Consider the following 20423-nt stretch of genomic DNA (forward strand, 5'->3'; position numbering starts at 1 on the left):
GACCAGGAGATAGTGCGTGAGACAGAGGTTTATTGAGGGAACTTACAGGAAGCCCAGGAAAGGCTGACTAGACAAAGCACCCACTGCTAGAATCTGCACAAAGCAAGTTTTTATAGTATAACAACTAGCCTAGGAACTACCTGTAGCTATTCCCCTCCTAGCACAGCCAGTGTTTTAAGGAGATCAAGGTCTGCCACCCAGGTATTCTTTCATTACGGAGGTCTTCCAGGTTACCCATTCCCAGAACCTCTGACCTTGAATGCTAAACAACACATTCTTCTGTATCTTTTGCTTGATGGGAATATAGAAGGAGGATGGGATCTGTATATTCTCAAGATAGTGATTAATGGGGACATTTGGGATGTTCTTGTATAAACCAAACAACTAGCATATATCATGCAGTTCCTCTCTCTCTGCCTCCAAACTCCTCCCAGTCCCAATGGGATGACTTGCTAGGATCCTCCATCAGGTTGGTTTAGACCCCTACAAATATGTGCATGTCTACCCAGTTTTGTACTCTCCAGGTTCACCTTTTCCCCAATCATAGAAGGGGAGGGTGGGGCAGGCTCACTGACTCCCTTGGGAGTCTGTCTCTTCCAAGGTCCTATCCATCCACTTTCAGAGACAGAGGTACATAGAAATTGCTTAGGTGTCCTGCTGTAATGTGCAAAGGCACTTTTGTTGGATTTACAACTAACTGGACGTCAAAAACAAAGGATGAGGGGGAAAAGGATTCATGCCACCATGATGCCGACTTCACTCTAGAGAATTCAATGCTGTGCTTCTTGATCTGGGTGCTATTTCCATGAAAATAACCAATTAATAAAAACTTGTGAACAACAAAAAATTTAAACATGCATCAAGCCATACAATTGGATGCATATGTATATATATGCATACTTCAATATAAGTTAAATGTGATTCTATTCTTCTTTAGGGTATATAGCCAAAAGAAATGAAAGCAAGAAATCAGATATACACCCATGTGGATGGCAGCAACCCAATTCTCCATCAAGAGATGAACAGGTAAACAAAAAATATATATATATTTTATATATAAAACATTGGAATATTATCAGCCATGAAAAGAAGAAAATTCCAGTACATGCTATAATAAGGGTGAATCTTAAAGTCGTTAGTTAAGTAAAATAAGGGAGTCTTGCAAATACTATATAAACCCACACATGAGGTAGTTAGAGTAGTCAAATTGTAGAGAAGGAAAGTAAAATGATGGTTGCCAATGACTGTGGGCAGTAAGGAATAGCAAACTGTTGCTTATTAATAAGTAGAGCGTTTCAGTTTTGTGACAGGAAACAAGTTCTGTGGATGGACAGTGGAGACATCAGCAAAACAGTGTGAAATGTACTTAACCACTTGATTATGTGTACTTTACCACAATTTTTTTAAGTTAATATATACCCTCTAAGTAAATGCATCTTAATGATGTCATCAACTTACCTCTGGTGAACATCCCCAAAATTCACCCCTCATCTCTTATTTGGGTCATTTTAAACCTTACCTTTTCAATCCTGTTGAACACAAGAAGTGAAGAAAACCAGCAGCGGGCTCTCTCCAAGCAGCAAGGTGAGAGATTTAAGACCACTTTCCACTCACACAGGACCTCACACTAAAAAAAATGCTCGGATATCATCCCTCCTATTTATACTCACAACCCTTAAGCAAAGAAGACAGATCAAAAGGCTCCATCACCTTCATTTCACAACTGGGTGCACAGACCAAGAATAAATAATCACAACTAAAAAAAGAAAGAAAATTCAAATTTTCTGATATCCCATTCAAGCTGGATGTCACCCTCATAAGACCCTCAAGATTGTCAAGAGATTTGAAAAGCAAATTTGATTTACAAATTCATTTTGTGCTTCTATTGTTCCCATAATAAAATGTATTCTAGAATACAGATCTTATATGGCAAAAAAAAGTTCACTTTTTGACTTGAAAACCTTTTATTTAATTTATACAAATAACTACTAAATACAAAAAGTAGATTAAAACAAAATAGTTATTTTTTTCTGGCAGAGTTTAAATGCACATAATGGATAATTCCGAAGAAAATGCATTTTCCCCACAGCGTTCAGGACTAAAATTCTACTGAAATCTTTGCTTCTAAATCAGTAATATATTCGGTGGTGTCACATGGGTAATGGCTAAATACATTTTTGCATATGAACTGAAAAAAGTTACAGTCTACACACATACAAATGTGAAGCACTTAAAATGTGAATTTAACTGATAATAAAAGAAAATGTCCATTTCAGAGTATAGTGTTAAAAACATTTCAGTAATAAAATCATAAGACCACATAAAAATAAGCTTTAACATATGCACGAAGCAGTTTTGTAAAAACTGCTAAGGGCACAAGTAATAAATAATTTGCAAAGTTGTATATAAACAATTCCTAATGTTTCAGCATCATTGTAAACATCAGCACATGTGTAAAATGCAGCAAAATCTGACATTACATTTTGTTTTGCCAAATTGAATTCCTATTATCCAAAGACAGACCAGTGGAGTACGCAGCCAACGTTTTGGCAAGTTGGGTCTTTAAAATTAAGAGTAACAGTGCAAGTAAGGAATGCAAAGAATTCCTAGTGCAATAAAGAAGAGAAGCACAGGCAATATTGCTGATAAAAATTCACCACCTCCTTGAGTTTCCCATGGGGAGAGTCTAGGAGACCTGTGAAAGATATGCAAAGCCACTGTCTTAATGCCCAGATCTCTTTTAGGATTTCTCTGTGTTCCTCCAGTTCCCCTACCTTTGCAACAGTGTCTGTCCGACATGAGTCTCTGTGGTGTGAACAGTTTGTGAAATGCCCAGTTCACAGTCATTGAGCGAGGTTAGGGTGGTTTTGGTGTCTCCCCAACACATGGCTGGGTAGAATGTCTGCCTTGTCAAAGCAGCCATTTGCAGAGGGAGACAGCTGGATTCTGTTCTGACAACCAGTCAGGCCAGCGTTAGGTCCCAGCTGGACAATGACAACGTCAACTCTTCCTTCTTGACACCATGAAAATGTCAACAGTCAGTTTTCAATTTGTCTAGGGAATTATCAATTTTGGTCAAAGTCTTTTTGATACGCAGGGCTGTGAGTCTTGCGGATGGATTTTGATACCAGCATTCTTTCATCAGCTTAGCCAGAGAGGTTAATGTCTGAGGAGAGAAAGAACAAATACCAGGGTGAAAAAGTGGCTTTTTCATGGCCCTAGAAAGTTGGCAGATGTTGTGTCAAGAGATTTTGCAGAACTCTGCGGATCTTGGTAGGTCACAATGATGTTACTGCCATCTTCTTTATCAAATAATCTAAGCCTTGACCCCTGATAAGAGTCCCTCTTGAGTTTTGATGAGTTCTGGCCTTTGGACTCTGAATGCTATCAGCTGACTTTGAGGTAAATTACAAAGAATTGGCTGGACCCCCTGATGTTTTATGCCCGCTAAAAGAGATAATGCTATTGCAGAGTTAACAATGAAATCTGCAGCCTGCGTCTTATCTCAATGTTTCAGACTTGCGGCTACTGAAGAGAAGCAATAAGAATCTTCAGGGATGCCTGGGTGGCTCAGTAGGTTAGGCCTCTGCCTTTAGCTTAGGTCATGATCCCGGGGTCCTGGGATCCAGCCCCACATCAGGCTCTCTGCCTGGCAGGGAGCCTGCTTCCCTTCCTCTCTCTCTGCCTGCCTCTCTGACTACTTGTGATCTCTGTCTGTCAAATAAATAAAATCCTAAAAAACAAACAAACAAAACTTCAGCTGAACAGCTCTGTTTGGAATTTTGGATATGCAGATATGGAAAAAGGTTAGTCTTGCATTTTACTTGTGAGCAGCAGAGTAATGAATCCCCTGACTCCTGGAGCTAGTCAATAGTAGAAACTCCTGTGACTACTGTCACTTACTAGCAAGATCAGAGAATTTCGCTCTTTCAACTATACCATTTTGTGAACCGACTAAACTAGGTCCAAGACCCTTCTACATAACATAGAAAGCAACAGACAGGGCGACCATTCAGGAACTATACTATTGGCTTACTCTTGAGTTTCAAGAGTAAAGTACTTTTCTAGTAAAAAGGTGAAGGTTGCTCTAAAACTGGGAAAGTGGCACTCTTACCGGGTCTGAGAACCATCTATTGGGTATGTTTGGCCTCTGTTGATCCACACAGACCACCTTTCTCATATCTTCAAAACTTGGGTCATTGGGAACCACGTCGTAAAATGGTGGCTTGTAATCCTCCACGATACCTGCACACGTGGACAAGAATAGTGTCGGTTAGCAAGAGGACAGAGGATCCCCCTGGGGATTTCTTAACTGGTACCATGGGTTATAACATGATCAGAGAAAAACTGAACATCTTCCTTATGTCAAGGTGATTCTGAAAGCTACAAAATAAGTGGAGAACAAGGTAATAATTCTTCAAATCTCTGCAGGAATTACATTAGAAGAAAATGTGGCTACTACTCATGTAACTACATTTATTGACAAATGAGGACAAAATTCCTTTCATAATCACAAAATGACAACATTCCAGTACAAGATGGTGACCTAGGAAGAACCTGAACATCTCTCCATTATGAATACCCCAAATCTATACCCACTTATACAGCCATTCCTCCTGAAGAAGAACTGAGGGCTGAATGAACAGCTTCTGTACAACAAAAGACCATAGAGAGAATGGCATAGAAATGGAGACATAGAAATGAAGGGAGATCATACCCCCAACACTGTGGCACTATAGCAGGGAGAGCTAGTACCAGGGGACCATGGACAGGTTTGTCTACCTGGGGCACAGAAAAAAATGTCACAGTTTAAAAAATCAACTAGAATATAAAAGAGCCAGCCCTGCAACTCCACCACATGCAGGGAATCTGCTGGAAATCTCTCAGTCAGGGCCTGGTGAACACCACTGCTAGGTATCCCCCTCTCCGCCCTGCCCTCAGCCCTTAGTGCAGACAAGAGAAGGGTCTGCAAACCACAGCTGGCTGACTGTTCCAGTGAGCTCCAGGCCCACATTCCACACTAGCCCTAGCCATCCACCAAGGCAGCCACATGCAGCACACACTAAGACCCTCCTGGTCAGTGCTCACTATGGCTCCAGTCATCTTGTCAAGGTGACACAGGTATAAACTACCCAGGAACACTCCAGACCCGTAACACTTCAGTTCTAGACAGCCTGGCAGGGCACCACCTCTGTACACTGCACCTGCTTCAGCTCAGGCTAATCCAACAGGATCCCTCTTCATGAAGCACCCCCATCTACCCTGGCCTGCACAACACTTCAGCTCCTCTTGCCCTGCCAGGATTCCCTCCTCACAGAGTACCCTGGGATAACCTGACCTGCAGCCACTTTAGCTGTCCTGCAAGGATGCCTTCTGTGTAGAGAGCCACAGATCTAGCCAGCTAACCAAAGTTACCAGGCATTGTCTTATGGGAAAAGACAGTAAAACAGACCATCCCTTCAATTTTAAAAGAATTAGCTATTCTGCCTAATCCACAGAAACTTTGAAAGCCAGGCAAAATGAAGAGATAGAGGAATATGCTTCAAAAGAAATAAGACAACAGCTCAGGCAAGGAAGTAAATGAAATTGAAATAAGCAATCTACTTCATAAAGAGTTCAAAGAGATGGTCACAAAGATGCTACCAGACTGGAGAAGACAGGGGATAAACTCAGGAAGAATTTGAATAAATTAAAAAACAGAATCAATCGGAGTTGAAGACACAATAACTGAAACAAAGTATTTACTAGAGGGAATCAATTGTAGATTAGAGGATGCAGAAGAATGGATCAATGATCTATTGGTAAGCAATCTAAGGTAATGGAGAGCATCCAAGAACAGGAAAAAGAAAAAAAAAAGTTTAAAAATAAGGACACACTGGGATCTCTTAGACATAAAAAAAGATCTGCATTCTATGGGTCTCAGAAGGAAGATAGAAAGGGGGCAAAAAACTTACTTGAAGAAATAAAAGCTGAAAACTTTCCTAACCTGGGGGGGGGTGGGGGGTGTACAGCAGACTTCTAGGTACAGAAGCACCAAAAGTCCTGAACAAGATGGAAACCAAGGAAGTCCACACCATGACACATAATAATTAAAATGTCAAAGAAAAGGACAAAAGCAAATAGTCAAATACAAGGGAAACCCCAAAAGGCTATCAGCTGATTATTCAGCAGAAACTTTGAATATATCATGTCACTCCTTTCTGTACTACAAAATGCTGAAAGGAAAAAAACAAACAAAAAACCACTAAGACCAAGAATATCTCCTTAAATTCTGAATGATAACTTTTCTGATAAAGGGTTCACCTAATACACAAAAGTTAAAGGAGTTCATCACCACTACTAAATAGATTTTATAAGAAATGTTAACAGCACTTCTATAAGTAAAAAAGGAAAAGGCCAAAAGTAGAAAAAAAAATGATGAAAGAAAAGAAAATTCATGTGTTGAAAGCAAACACAGTAAAGGTAGTAAAGCAATCACTTATAAAGCAAATATGAAGATTAAAAAAGACAAAAGTAGTAAAATCAATTGTAGGTGACAGGTCTTCACAAAATAAAAATGTAAAATATGACAACAAATAAAATGAGGAAAATAAAGTTCTTTTAGGATAATGTGTTCAAATTTAAATGACCATCAATTTAATACAGACTGCTGTATACTTAGGATTTTATAAATAAATCTCATGATAAACACAAAACAAAAACCTATTGTTTGGGGGGATGGAGAATCAAATTCCCCACTGAGCAAGGATCCTGATGTGGGACTTGATCCCAGAACCCTAGGATCATGACCTGAGCTAAAGGCTCTTACGCAAAATGGAGGCACCCAAACATCCCAAGAGATTCACTTCTGACCCAAAGACATAGAGTGAAAGTGAAGGGATGGAAAGAGACATTCTGTTTAAATGAAAGCTGAAAAAAAAGATTAAAAGCTGGGGAAGCAATACTTAGATCAGATTAAATGGATTAAAGCAAAGACTGTCACAACAAAGAGCATTACATAATGATAGAGGGTTCAATCCAAAAAGAGCATTATAACAATAGTAGATATCTATGCACCCAACACTGGAGCATCTAAATACATAAAGCAAATAGCAACAGACAGAAGGGAGAATTTGACGGTAATGCGCTAGTAGTACAGGACTTAACATCCCACTACATCAACAGATCACCCAAAAAGAAATCAACAAGGAAACAGTGGCTTTGACACATTAGACCAGACGGACTTAAGTATACACAGAATACTCCATTCAAACACAGCAGAAAACACATACTTTCCAAGCGCACACGGAACATTCTCCAGGATAAAATGTCTGCCCACAAGTCTCAATAAATTTAAGTAGACTGAAATCCTACCAAGCATCTTTTCCAAACACAATAGTATAAAACTAAAAACCAATTACAAACAAACAAACCTGGAAAAGACAAAAACAACATAAACTACTAAAGAACAAACAGACCAACAAAGACATGAAAGAGGGAATACAAAAAAAAAACACAGACAAATAAATATGAAAACACAAGGGTCCCAAATCTTTGGGACACAGCAAAAGCTGTTCCAGAGGGAAGTTTACGGCAATACAGGCCTACCCCAAGAAAAAAGAAAAATCTCAATCTAACCATACACCTAAAGGAACTAGAAAAAGAATAAACCCAGACTTAGCGGAAAGAAGTAAATAGTGGCAATCAAGGCAGAAACAGAAAATTGAAAACACAGAGAGAAGAAAAGAAAAAGAAAAGGTCAATAGAACCAAGAGCTGGTTCTTTGAAATATCAAGAAAATTAGTAACCCATTAGCCGGACTCATCAAGAAAAAGAAAAAAGGCCCCCCAAAAATCAGAAGTGAAAGTAGAGAAGTAAAAACAGAACACAGAAATAATCCCATCCATTGGTAGAATGCAAATAATATGAAATAGTCATTTCTTCTTTCTATGGGCAATGAGTAACCTCAGACTGCCAGACACAGTTGCTTGCTTGATGGCTCTATTATTTACTTTCAGACTGAAGGCATGAAATGAAATGTAGAGAGAGACTGTCATTTGGGAAGACAGTAGAATGGCTGAAAAGCATGAACTCGCTTCTTCCCCCAAGCAAACATGAAAGAGGTTAATTTCAGCTGAGCATAGCTTCCAATGCCTCAGAAACCCTTTTTCCCCAGAAAAATTACTCTTCTTTGTGAAAGAAATTGATGTAATTCTACAAAGAGAGAAATTTTAAGCTTCATCACTTAGAATTAGAAAATTGATTCTTCTCCTTAAAGAGAAGAAACCAAGAAATTCATTTTTCTTCTATCATCAAAGGCTTCAGCAATGAGGCCAGGGGACTACTTGGTTGACTGTTCTTTTTCTTTCTCCATGTAACTTTCTTCTATTCCTAAATACCTAACAGGTTGTTTGGGGAAAAGAAAGAAAAATTGAATTTTAACTTTTCTCACAGCCTTCTAGCTCCTACAGGTCACCTGAAAAGCTTCAATCCCTTTGTTACTGATAAAAGAAATTAAGTTACTTAACTGCAAGAATCCATTTTATAAATCCTGTATAAATACACATCGTTTATGCAAAAGACCAGTCATGATAAGGAACCTGCTTAAGATCTATGCAATTTCTTTAACTTCATTGATTTGACTAAGTTAATTGATAACTACATTCCATGTTTCCAGTAAGGAAAAAAAGGTTTCTAATTGAGACTGTTTAAGTCTAAATAACTTACCCACATTGTATAACTGTAATCACGAAGGATATTAGTCAATGGATTAAAAAACCTTTCCTGGCAAAACCTAAACCACTGCTTTCAGAAGATTTGTGACCCCTCATATCAAGGGCCTTATCTCCTCCTGTAAAAAGCCCATGAAACTTTTAAACAAAAGTATTTCCTTCTAGTACTAAGACACACCACACAAAATACAACTAGACATGGATGCTTATAACTTATTTAAGGGCCACATGAATTTATAAGAAATATAGTGAGAGATGTGCCCTTCACGGTGTCTTAATTCCTCCAAAAGAGACTACATTTAGTAGCCTAATTTAATTTTTTTTAAGTTAGCATAATAGCATTGCCTGTTCACACTCACTTAGCCAGTGAATACCTGGCAATAATCTGCCTGAGCGAAGTGGAGTTTTTATTACAAATATGCCAAAGAAAAGGGCATGGGTGGATTTTTAAAACATGAAATACAGTGATCCCGAACAACACATTTCACTATACAAATCTGGTTTTCCCTCGTGTTTATATTTCCCATACTTTAATCTCATTATCTATCTGCCTCATGTTTTAATAAAGGAATCAAACTTAAAAAGAAAGACCATTTAATGGATTATGCCTGGGATTTAGTCACACTTCTCTTTCTTCAACTACTGGTCAGTTGCCGATAGTCTCCATCTTATTCTGGAGAAGCATGACCAGTGCCAAATAAATCTGGGATTAAACTCTAAGAGTCAGGTGGAACTCCCTCTGGCCAAAGAAAGCAGTGATTTTATTTCAGTCAATATAAAGTACATTATGTGTCTACAAGGTGTGGAGCACCATATTAAACATTAAGGATGATGAAAGTGGAAGACATGCTCTTGTTTGTCAAGGGTCTGGAAATCTGTGGATGAGGCCAAGCCCTTCTTACTTTAGACAATGGAAATCTTATAAAAACAAAAGAACCTCAAAAATGGTTTTGACCCCACTACTATCTATCTTTGCCTTTCAAAATACATTTTTATGTGCTAGTTCCTAAATTGGCATACACAGTTTACGGGATCAGAATGGTTACTGAGTCAGAGGTTGTGTTTGGCACTGGGGATACAAGAATAAAAAGAGAGGCGGTGCTGGCAATAAGGCGCAGAACAAGAGGCAAGGGAACCAGGACAAATTAGAGACAGGCATTAGAGGAAAGAGCAGGGAGAACGTGCGGGGAGAGGATACTCCACAAGTCTTAGAGGAAAAAACCAGCTGTGTGGTTTTTTGACACCAGACATAACGGGGTGTCATGGAAGCCTAAGTAAGCCTTCCGGGAGCTAGGGCTTAGGAAGACAGAAAGACACGGAGTCTACAAGGCAGAGAAGGGGATGGGAATGAGAAGCACCAAAAAGGGACATTTGTGGGGGGAGAGGGACCAAGGACAAAGACACGGGTTACAGATGACCCTCGCTTGTTGTAAACGGGGAGGAAATTCCCTGTGGCTGAAATCAGGTGCACAGGAGGGCAGGGGGAGTGCAAGGTCAAGGATGATGGAAATGGTGTGTTGTCAAGGTAGGAAGTTACTTCTAACTGCTCCTCACTTCTGCCAGAAATTGGGGGAGCCGGGCAAAAGAGCGGACTCTTAAGTCCTTTGAAGACAGCACTCAATGAACAACTGCCAAATTATGAGCCAGCAGAGAGGACAGCAGGGAAAGTGACTAAAAATGCAAAGTACTTGGAGTGCCAGATGAGGGGTGCATACAGCAAAAGGTGTGGGAACGCAGGGGAGGCAGAGCCCTTACCCAGTAGTCGGGGAAGGACCGAGGGAACCAGGCCCTGCTTTTCCATGAAAGGTGGCTGGCGTGACTCAAAGGGCACAAGAAAGGAATCAGAAATTATTCATAAGCTACTCCCCCACAACTCTTGGCATACGTATCTGATTTCTACAAAAATGTTTTTCCTGGGCATATGTCTGTTTGGAACTCTTTTATTCTCTGCCGCAAATACATCTTTACCAAGCAGTAGCCCTCTCCTGGATCTGCTGCACAGTCCTGAGTAAAGCCCTTAATTGCCAGGCCTTAGTTCCAACACCTTGAAGTTCACGCCACAAAGCTGATACACAGACCAAAAAGAATGCCCTCCACAGTGTACCAAAAAGCATGAGATGCCGGCCTTGCATCTTAGACCACTCTCTGGAAAGGAAGTCTTCTCTGCAATCCTCCCCCACCAAAGCCTTAGATCGGGGTACCACTTCTCCCTGCTGTGACAGCTGTATCTGGGACTTCAAATCCCCTCCCCCGCAACTAGCCACTCACCATATCCCCGGCCCCCTGCAAAACCTTTAGGAGAAAAACTGAGGGGAAAGCTCCTTATGTCTGCATGGGCTCAGGCTCATTCCCCCCAGCATGCTGCCCCACACACCTGGGCATCGCCACACTAGCGTGGCTTGCGCTTCTGGACATAGGGCACCTGTATCCACCCCCACAGTGCTTCCTTTTGCCCAGGAGACCAACTGTCATCCTCACTGGACTGTATTTCTCATTCCCATCTACATGTCCGCCCAGGCCAGTCCACCTGACTGGCTCCTTTCATCTCACGACTCAGTTCATGCTTTCTATCTTCAGAGAAGAACCCTCCCTCCTCGCCACCACAATTCCAGGCCCCCGGACAAAGTTCCATGTCCTCCCCACACTCTGTGACTTCCCCATACACCTCAACCATAGTCACTTCATCTAGTAAATATTAAAGAGATAAATTAGGATTTTTTTTTTTTTTTTTTTTTTGCTCAACTGCTTCCCGGGGCCTAAAGGAATACCTAGTATATGCATACATATTACTTGAGTGAATGTTGATTATGTCCACAATCCTTTATCCAAAACCCTTGAGGTTAGATCTGTTTGAGGAATTTGGAGGGTTTTTTACACTTTACGAAGGAAATAAGGGGCACATACCCTATTTATATGATACCCTAGCAGAGTCTGAGAGATACCCCGCAACCAAACACATTTCTGTACTGAAATGGATGAACAGTTCCACTAAATGGGATAAATAAAAGCTATAAATAGACTTATTTCAATTCCGGTCAAGTCTGACTGCTCAATGAGTTCAGGTGTCCTGCCAAGTAAGTTATGAAAGGCTTGGATTCTAAAGTTGATGAATTTCTCAAGCACAGATAAGAGACTATTGACCTGGTTATATATCGAATAATCTGAAGGTTAAGGTGAAGAGACATCATGGGATGTCAGAATCGTGTCCATTACATCGCAGTCCTCTTCCTCCACAAGAAAAAAACTGAGGACTACACAGGAAAACTTACTTGGTCCAAGTTCCCAGGTAATTAACAATAAAGCTAAACTAGCATCCAATGCCTTGTTTATATTCTAGAATTTTTCCCGACAAGCTGACAGTGACATAATGAATTACACTCCTCTCTGCACTAATCTCATGTCACAAGCTGCCCACTTCACTGTCTCTCTCCACTGTCCTCCAACGTGGGCAGTCACCGTGATATCCAGGGAACAGGCGAGGGGAGAACATCATCCCTCACACCTACATCCACACCGAGAGCTGCTGTAAACTCCTAGACAAATTCTGAAATCCTTCAGAGACTAGAACTTTACAAGTAAAGCCATTTTAGTAAGAATTAGAATGGTTTGTGTTTGGCTCCTGAGAGAACTGGAAGATAAAACACTATTTCCTTCAAGAGTAGCATATGAGAAAATCTGAAGTGGTCATGGACAAAACCCTTTCATCTTCACACACAATATCATACTCCATAGGAAAAAGTCGAGAGATTTTCCTCTAAGATCTGAAGTAAGACCAGGATGCACTCCTGCCACTTCTACTCAGCATAGCACTGAAAGTTCTAGCCACAGCACTCAGACAAAAACACAAGAAAAGAAATAAAAGGCAATAAAGTAATAAAACTGTCACTGTTTTTAGATGACTTACCACTATACATAAAAAGCACTAGACTCCACCAAAAAACTACTTGACTAAAAGAATTCAGTACAGTTGCAGGATACAGAATTAATGCACAGAAATCTGTTGCATTTCTATGCACTAATCATGAAGTAACAGCAAGAAATTAAGAAAACAATCCCATTTATAATCACATCAAAACGAATAAAATACCTAGGGATAAACTTACCCAAGGAGGTAAAAGATTTGTTCTCTGAAAACTATAACCTCTGATGAAAGGAACTGAAGATGTCACAAGGAAACGGAAAACCATACCACAGACTGGAAGAATTAATTCTGTGGAAATGTCCACATTACCCAAAGTGATCTACAGATTCCATATGATCCTCATCAAAGTAACAATGGCAGTTTTCACAGAACAAGAACAAATAATCCTAAAACTTTTGTGGAACCACAAAAGACTCTAAAGAGCCAAAGTAATCTTGAGAAAGAAAAAGCTGAAGGTATCACAATCCCAGATTTCAAGACATATTCCAAAGCTGTGATCATCGGGATGCGTAGGTGGCTCAGCTGATTAAGTGTCTGCCTTCGGCTCAGGTCATGATCCCAAGGTCCTGGGATCGAGCCCCTGTTGGGCTCCCTGCTGAGCGGGAGTCTGCTTCTCCCCCTCTTGCTCCCACTGTCTGTGTGCTCTCTCTTGACGGCTCTCTCAAATACATAAAATCTTAAAAAAAAAAAAAAAAAAAAAGCTGGGATAATCAAAGCACTATGATACTAGCATAAAGAGCAGACACATAGATACATAAAATGGAACAGAGAGCCAGAAAGAAAAACACACTCTTACATGGTTAATTAACCAATGACAGAGGAGGCAAGGATATACCATAGGGAAAAGACATTCTCTTCAATAAATGGTGCTGAGAAATCTGGACCACTTTCTCACACCATAGACAAAAATAAACTCAAAATGGTTTCAAGATGTAAACATGGCACCCGAAACTATAGAACTCCTAGAATGTAATATCGGCAGTAATCTGGACATCAACCATAAAAACATTTTTCTAGATACGTCATCAGGCAACAAAAACAAAAGGAAAAATAAACCATTGGGACTATTCCAAAATAGAAAGCTTTGCAGAGTGAAGGAAATCATCAATAAAATGAAAAGGGAACCCAATGAATGAGAGAAGATATCTGCAAATGAAATATCCAGTAAGGGGTCAATATCCAAAATATAAAGAATTTAGACAACTGGACACCAAAAAATAAATAATCTGACTAAAAGTGGCAGAAGACCTGAATAGACATTTCTCCAAAGAAGACATCCAGATGGCCAACAGACACATGACAAGATGCTCAATATCACTCATTATCAGGGAAATGCAAATCAAAACCACAACAAGGTATCGCCTGACACCTGTCAGAATGGCTAGTATCAAGAGGACAAGAAATAACCAATGCTGGTGAGGATGTAGAGAAAAACCCTCATGCAGGAATATAAATTGGCACAACCACTGTGGAAAACAATAGGGATGGTCCTCAAAAAAATTTAAGAGAAATACCATCCAATACAGTATTTCCACTACTGGGTATTTACCCAAAGACAATGAAAATACTAGTACAAAAAGATATATGCACACCTGCATTTATTGCAGCATTATTTACAATGGAAGCAATCCACATTCCCATCAAGAGATGAATGGATAAAGACAATGTGGTGTGTGTATCTACACACAAACACACATGCACGCACATACATATGTACCGAGTGGAATATTCCTCGGCCATAAAAAAGAAGGAGATTTCACCATTTGCCACAATAGGAATGCACCTAGAGAGTATCATGCTAAGTGAAATAATTCCAACAGAAAAAGACAAACACCGTATCAATTTACTTACTACGGAATCTTAAAAAACAAAACAAAAGGAAAAACAAAAAGCAGAAATGGACCCATCTATACAAAGAACAAACTGATGGTTACCAGAGGGAGGGGGTGGGGAGATGGGCAAAATGGGTGAAGGAGAGGTACAAGCTTCAATTATGGAATGAGTAAGTCACAGGCATGAAAGGTACAGCATAGGGAACAGAGTCAGTGGTACTGTAATAATGTATGGTGATAGTTGCTGCAATCGTGTGAAGACAGCATAACAGACTTGTTGAATCACTATGTCGTACACCTAAAACTAATATAACATCATCAACCAGGCCTCGAAAATGAAGTTTGAAAAAAGCCAAGTTAAAGAAAAAGATTAATAAAGGTACAGATTTGGATATGGGAAAAAATCACAAAGGTAATATGTGCATAAATGAATTTAGTCTCACCAGAAAGAATGCTTGCGAACTCTGTTCTTTAAGATCCATAAAGGTATTTCCGATATTTGTGTTATTGCGATTAACATTCCTAACAGGAAGCCTTCAGACATTTTTTGTGCTGTGCCCCACATCAAACACTGCTAATAGGTGAATGGATAAAGCTGCTCAGAGCAGAGCTGACGACAATGCAGGAGGTTCTGGGCCCCCTGGGTCCTGGCTCACTGCTGGAGATTTAAGAGAATCAGTATCTCAAGGCCTTTCTGTAATCTACCACCACACACTTGGCAGGAAGCCCTGCCTTACCCCGTGGCAAGTACTCCTTTCTGCAACAGGAAGGGAGCTGGAAGAGCAGGTCTGCCTGTTCCCTGCTAGGTAGAGAACACGTATGGCATGTCCTCATGCCTCTACCCCCACTGCCATCCACAAGTATATGGAAACATGCACGTCACTCAAACCAAAACGGACTCTGTTCTCAGACATCTGTGTCAAAATTACACAAGTAATTTCTATTATCGAGATTCTTATCAATTTAACATAGCAAATGGTTTACAGATCACTATGTAGTCGGACCCTCCTAAAAGTATACATTAATGTCACAGTTAGTTGTCAGAGGAGAGGACAAAAAGCCTAGGAGAGTTAAGCCATGAACAAGATGTCTCAGATCTGGCCTAGGGTCAACACCTAGAGAGAGAGAGAGAGGGGCTCCACGAGAGTCCCAAACAGTTGGCAGCTTCCGGGGTCTCCCAGGAGAGGGAGAATGTTTCACTGAATGCTGGGCTGTTACAAGGTTTAAGACCCTGATACCTGAACAGCACCCAGTCAAGTTCGGCCAGGCTCAGATTATTTGGTCATGAGATCAGTTGATGACCCTCCTCTGGTCTGGATCTCTCAATCAGGCCCATGAAATTCTGGGAATCAGTGGGAAAGTATCCTTCTCTCCTCCCTCCGCCTCCAAACTCCTGTCCCCAGCCCCTTAACAAAAGGCTCAAGAAAACAAGCAAACAAAAAAACACCTGAAAGAAATTAGTCTAATATTGAATATGACAAACATTCCCTAACATGAGAATTCTTCCCTTTGTTCAAATCTTTCCTTTTTTAAAAATTATTTATTTATTTGATGGAGAGAGAGAACAAGTAGGCAGAGCAGCAGGCAGAGAGAGAGGGGGAAGCAGGCTCTTGGTTGAGCAGAGAGACCGATGCGGGGCTCAATCCCAGGACCCTTAGATCACAACCTGAGTCGAAGACAGAGGCTTAACCCACTGAGCCACCCAGGTGCCCCTCTTTGTTCAAATCTTAATATATACAAGTGGAAAAAAATCATGAAACGTGGATATGAAGTTGCTAAAGAAAAGTTGTCATGGTTTCCATACACAAGCCCATTGGGCTTAGGAACGGATGTGCATGCAGGTCCCTGGCAAGCCCAGGGATTACTGAGACTAATTCCATGTTTGACACACATGCCTGAAGACTCTATTCTAACAAATATTTCCTAGTCATCACCCCACAGAGGATGCAGCAAGATACATTTTCACATGAATCCAACACAAAATAAGCAAAGCCAGTAGCAGTGAAACAAGCGTGTGTCCACCCAGTCCTGGGGTGGGGAGTCAAGAGGGAAATGCATGTAGTGTCCCAGTAAAGGGCCGGCATAAGGAGAGGTGAAGGAAGGCCAGTGGAGAATCCCATGCGTGGCCTCCACCACTCATTTCCAGGGAACAGCAAATACCCACGGCTGGGTTACTGAACCCTGACCACATGCCTCTACACACACGAGCTCAGTCATCATCAGAACACGTTCAAGTAAATTCTATTACCAGCAATATTTGCTGGACGATGACACTGATGTATGTGATCAAGGCAGAGTATGACCGAGAGCCTGACATGTTAAGGCTTACACTACCTCCTCAGAAGGCCCAGGGCCGCAGCACACAGCTGCACAGAGGACACCCTTCCCAGCAGCTTCCCTGCGCGGAGCTCTGGGCATGAGGAAAGCCAAAGCAAGGGAAGCGAGAAACATGGCACAACAAGGTACTTAGCAACCAAACATAACGAAGGAACAGGATCTATCCCATCATCTAAATGTGCTTGCCTATACAATCTGGGCACACTGCCTTTTCAACATTCCTAGTGCATTAATCCTGAAGTGTGCCTGTCACAGAAACAATAATGCTATATGATATGAAACTGCCATGAAATATACAGCTGTCTGTGAGCTGTGTGGAGGTGAACAGAGGCTCAAGCTGCTCAGACCATGCTACTCAAAGATGTGCTGGAAGATGGATGGTGAAGATTATCTTACTTGGTTTTTAAGTCCTTGAGCAGATGATCCCAGTGTTAGAACAACACACCTCCCGAGTTTCTGCATATAGAGATCCAAACAAGGTATGACACTGAAATCTGAGGCTCCAGAGAAAGAGCTTCTATCCTGGGGAGGGAACATACTACTGGGGATGCTTAGAAGGGTGACTCAAGATCTTCTATCAGACCAAAGCTAAATGGCTCAAGTCCACAGTAACAATGTATCTATTTACCTACCCAATCCCCATGTAAGGTTCTGTCCTCACACAACACAGAACTCAGGTAACCAGACACAAATCTAGCCACTGATCTCTGTATCAAAGGAGGAAAAGAAGAGTACTGTCAGATGAGTAGCAAAAACCTAGAAAGAAAGGCCATGAGCTAGATCCAAGACTCTTAAAGATGAACCCCTCTTAAGCTTGCAAGAGAGAGCAGGTGTCACCTAAGGTATCAGAAACATATCACAGGCATCCCGCTTGGAGAGACTGTCGGCATCCTGGAGGCCGCCTATTTCCCAGCCTGGGAAGACGGATCCCATGTCAACAGGAGCTCTCAAGAGCATGGTCCCTGATACAACAGTAGTATGGGGATCACCTGTGGCTTAGAAAGGGAGGTTCTCCATCCAAACCCCCTAAGTCAGAAACCCTGGGGCGGCAGGCCCAGCATTCTGTTTCTAGACAAATCTGACGCACACGCAGTTTAAGAACTGTCAATCCAGGCAAACCTCTGCCTTAAGCAGACCCCCAAAATTCACACAGGAAGGGTAAGAAACCATTTTCCTTCCCACCGACTGCAAATTCGGTGTCAGACGAAACATAATAAGTATAAAAGACACTAGTGAGAAGTTTTCAGATGTGCACATGGACTTAATTCTCATTTCCTGTATAGAAACAGCATGAAGTTTATTATTAGCAGCAAATAAATGTAACATTCCAATGAAAATACAAAATGCAACATATTTTTATACTCATGGTTCACTTGAGGATCCTATTGCTCCTGGAGAACTATCTGGTCATCAATTTTTATCACGGACTCAGAAACTCAAAGGATGCATAATTATAACGACCTTCCTAAGATAAGACATCCGTATATTTAAATGAGCTACATTTTATATGCAATAATTTCAAAAATATATATTCTTTTAATGACAGTTCCTAAAGCTAGTAAGAAAGTGAAATAGGTACATCACACCCTGGGGTGAGCGGGAGATTGGAAATTAGTGCAACTCTTATGAAAAGCAATTTGGCAATATGTGTCAAGCCATAAAACCTCCATACTTTTTGACCTATTAGGTCGACTGGTTTCCAGATTAAGAATTAATTCCCCAAATGAAAAAGTTATATGAACAAAATGTACCTAATATAGGACCCAAATGGAGGAGATGGGATGTCTGCAACGTGATCATGGCTTATAAAATATCACGCGACCACATAAAATAAACGCAGACTAATGACACACTTGAATGAAAAAGATGATACAGAACTGTGTCTATATTATGACGCTAACAAACTCAAAAACACATACAAGGGTGCATAGAGAAGAAGTGGAAAGCACAGGATGTTAGAACATAAGGGTGAATTTTCTCTTATTTTTCTTTCTACTCATCTTCGTTTTGGTGTAGTAATAACTAAAATATTAATAATAAACCTGGCAGTGTTCAATCCCACATGCAAACCTATTTTGAGTCCAGATAAAGTGATTTCCATCTGTGCGCGTGCGCGCGCCTGAGAACATTCATGGGAGGAGTGGGGAGGGGGGACTAAAAAGAGAAGGGGAAAATATCAAATTAGTCACTGCCAAGGGACAGTAACTGATTTAAAAGGAGACACAACATACCCTTACCTCCCACTAAAAATCTAACCACACCACAGAAGAGAAGTTCAACCCACAGAATTTTAGGAACCACAGAGCCACCTAAATGATGATGTAACAGGAAGTCAATCAATCAAACAACCAAAATAGTCTCTCTTCCTCTACTCTCCATGATCTTTTTCAGCAAAATAACATTCAGCGTAACTACCATTTGCTGAGCTCAGTTTTAAACCGGCGACTCTAATTTCACACGGACTCCTATTAAGAACAAGTGATCTTTAAGAGCCACTTGGGTTGATGCCTGTGACACAGAGAATGCATTTGCAACATGAATTCTTACAAAGCCCAAATCCCGCATTTCTGCCAAGCTCCGCTTTCATCATGCAGGCCTGCTTGGAGCTGCTCCAGCCCAGCGGCCGCTGGCCGGCTACCATCCTGGCCTCGGGATATTAGTTTCCTCTTCACGGGGGGCAAGTTCCCCAGTGCATAGTTTATTATGACGCCAATCCTTCTCTAAATTGTGTGCTAAAATAAACAAATTAAAATTAGATTTTCATTCCAAGATGCTCAAGGATTATTGGGGAGAGGGTGAGCAAATGAAGTCGATGTGTAATTCCAGGCAAAGTTCAGAGCTTCATAAATCAGCAAAACAATCTCCCTGCTGCAGATAATTCTCAAGGCACTAGACAGCCCAAAATGCTAGTCGGTAAGCTCCCAACGATTGAGAAATAATTACCAAGAAGATGTTCATGACTCCATCAGAAGAACGAAAAGAAAAAGAAAATTAAAAGAACGGTCAGGTAGCAATGCATGTACGTTTATGTTTAATCTGAAACACTGCCTTTAACAAACACTCTCAAGGGTCTCAAAACCAGACACACTCTGCTGTTAGAGAAAAAAAAGATAAGAAAAAGCAGCAGCAGCAGCTACCATGAAGGCATGCCAATTTGAATTACTGCACACGAAAGCTAGGGTAAATTATCCCGATGCCACTTTCCTCAAAGAACTTCCTATTCTCTGGTTATGTTGTTCAGAAAAATTATGATTGCCCCAAGAATCTCAGTCCTTAAGAATTCACACATTATTTCCTTCATACTTCAAAACCAGGATTCCAAGGACTCCTAGGAGGGGAAAGTAGCTTTTGAAAATAAATATTAATCTAAACAAATAGTATTTTCCTGTTTTTCTGGAGCAATTTCTGACCTGTCCTCTGAAAGAAGACTTCCAGCGGAGAAGATAGAAGTCTATCTAGGTGGTTCAAGAGAGCCTGCCGTAGAAATCCACTTTCTGGGTAGCTGGGGCAGGTGCAATTTAAAACAGTCCACTTGGTCCTTTCAGAATACAGTGCACTTCCAGTTAAGTTCAACAATGTATTTGCGGTTGATTTGCATACAGGAAAGACCAGAATAAGTTA

The 20423-nt window shown here is 40.8% G+C and overlaps 1 protein-coding gene across 2 annotated transcripts in view; it reads right to left on the reverse strand.

Moving 5' to 3' along the window:
• Positions 1-1936: 1936 nt before the first annotated feature.
• The window catches only part of ACVR1 (activin A receptor type 1), a 127261-nt gene continuing 108774 nt past the window's right edge, over positions 1937-20423 (reverse strand). For both annotated transcript variants that reach the window (XM_032355640.1, XM_032355639.1), the window contains exons 10-11: positions 4115-4245; positions 1937-3166 (exon numbers count right to left, since the gene is read on the reverse strand). In XM_032355640.1, coding sequence (XP_032211531.1) covers positions 3032-3166; positions 4115-4245 — 266 coding nt within the window. In that variant the 3' untranslated portion in view covers positions 1937-3031. The remainder of the gene's footprint in view (positions 3167-4114; positions 4246-20423) is intronic.

This window comes from Mustela erminea, chromosome 8 (assembly GCF_009829155.1).
Source record: "Mustela erminea isolate mMusErm1 chromosome 8, mMusErm1.Pri, whole genome shotgun sequence".
NCBI classification, from domain to species: domain Eukaryota; kingdom Metazoa; phylum Chordata; class Mammalia; order Carnivora; family Mustelidae; genus Mustela; species Mustela erminea.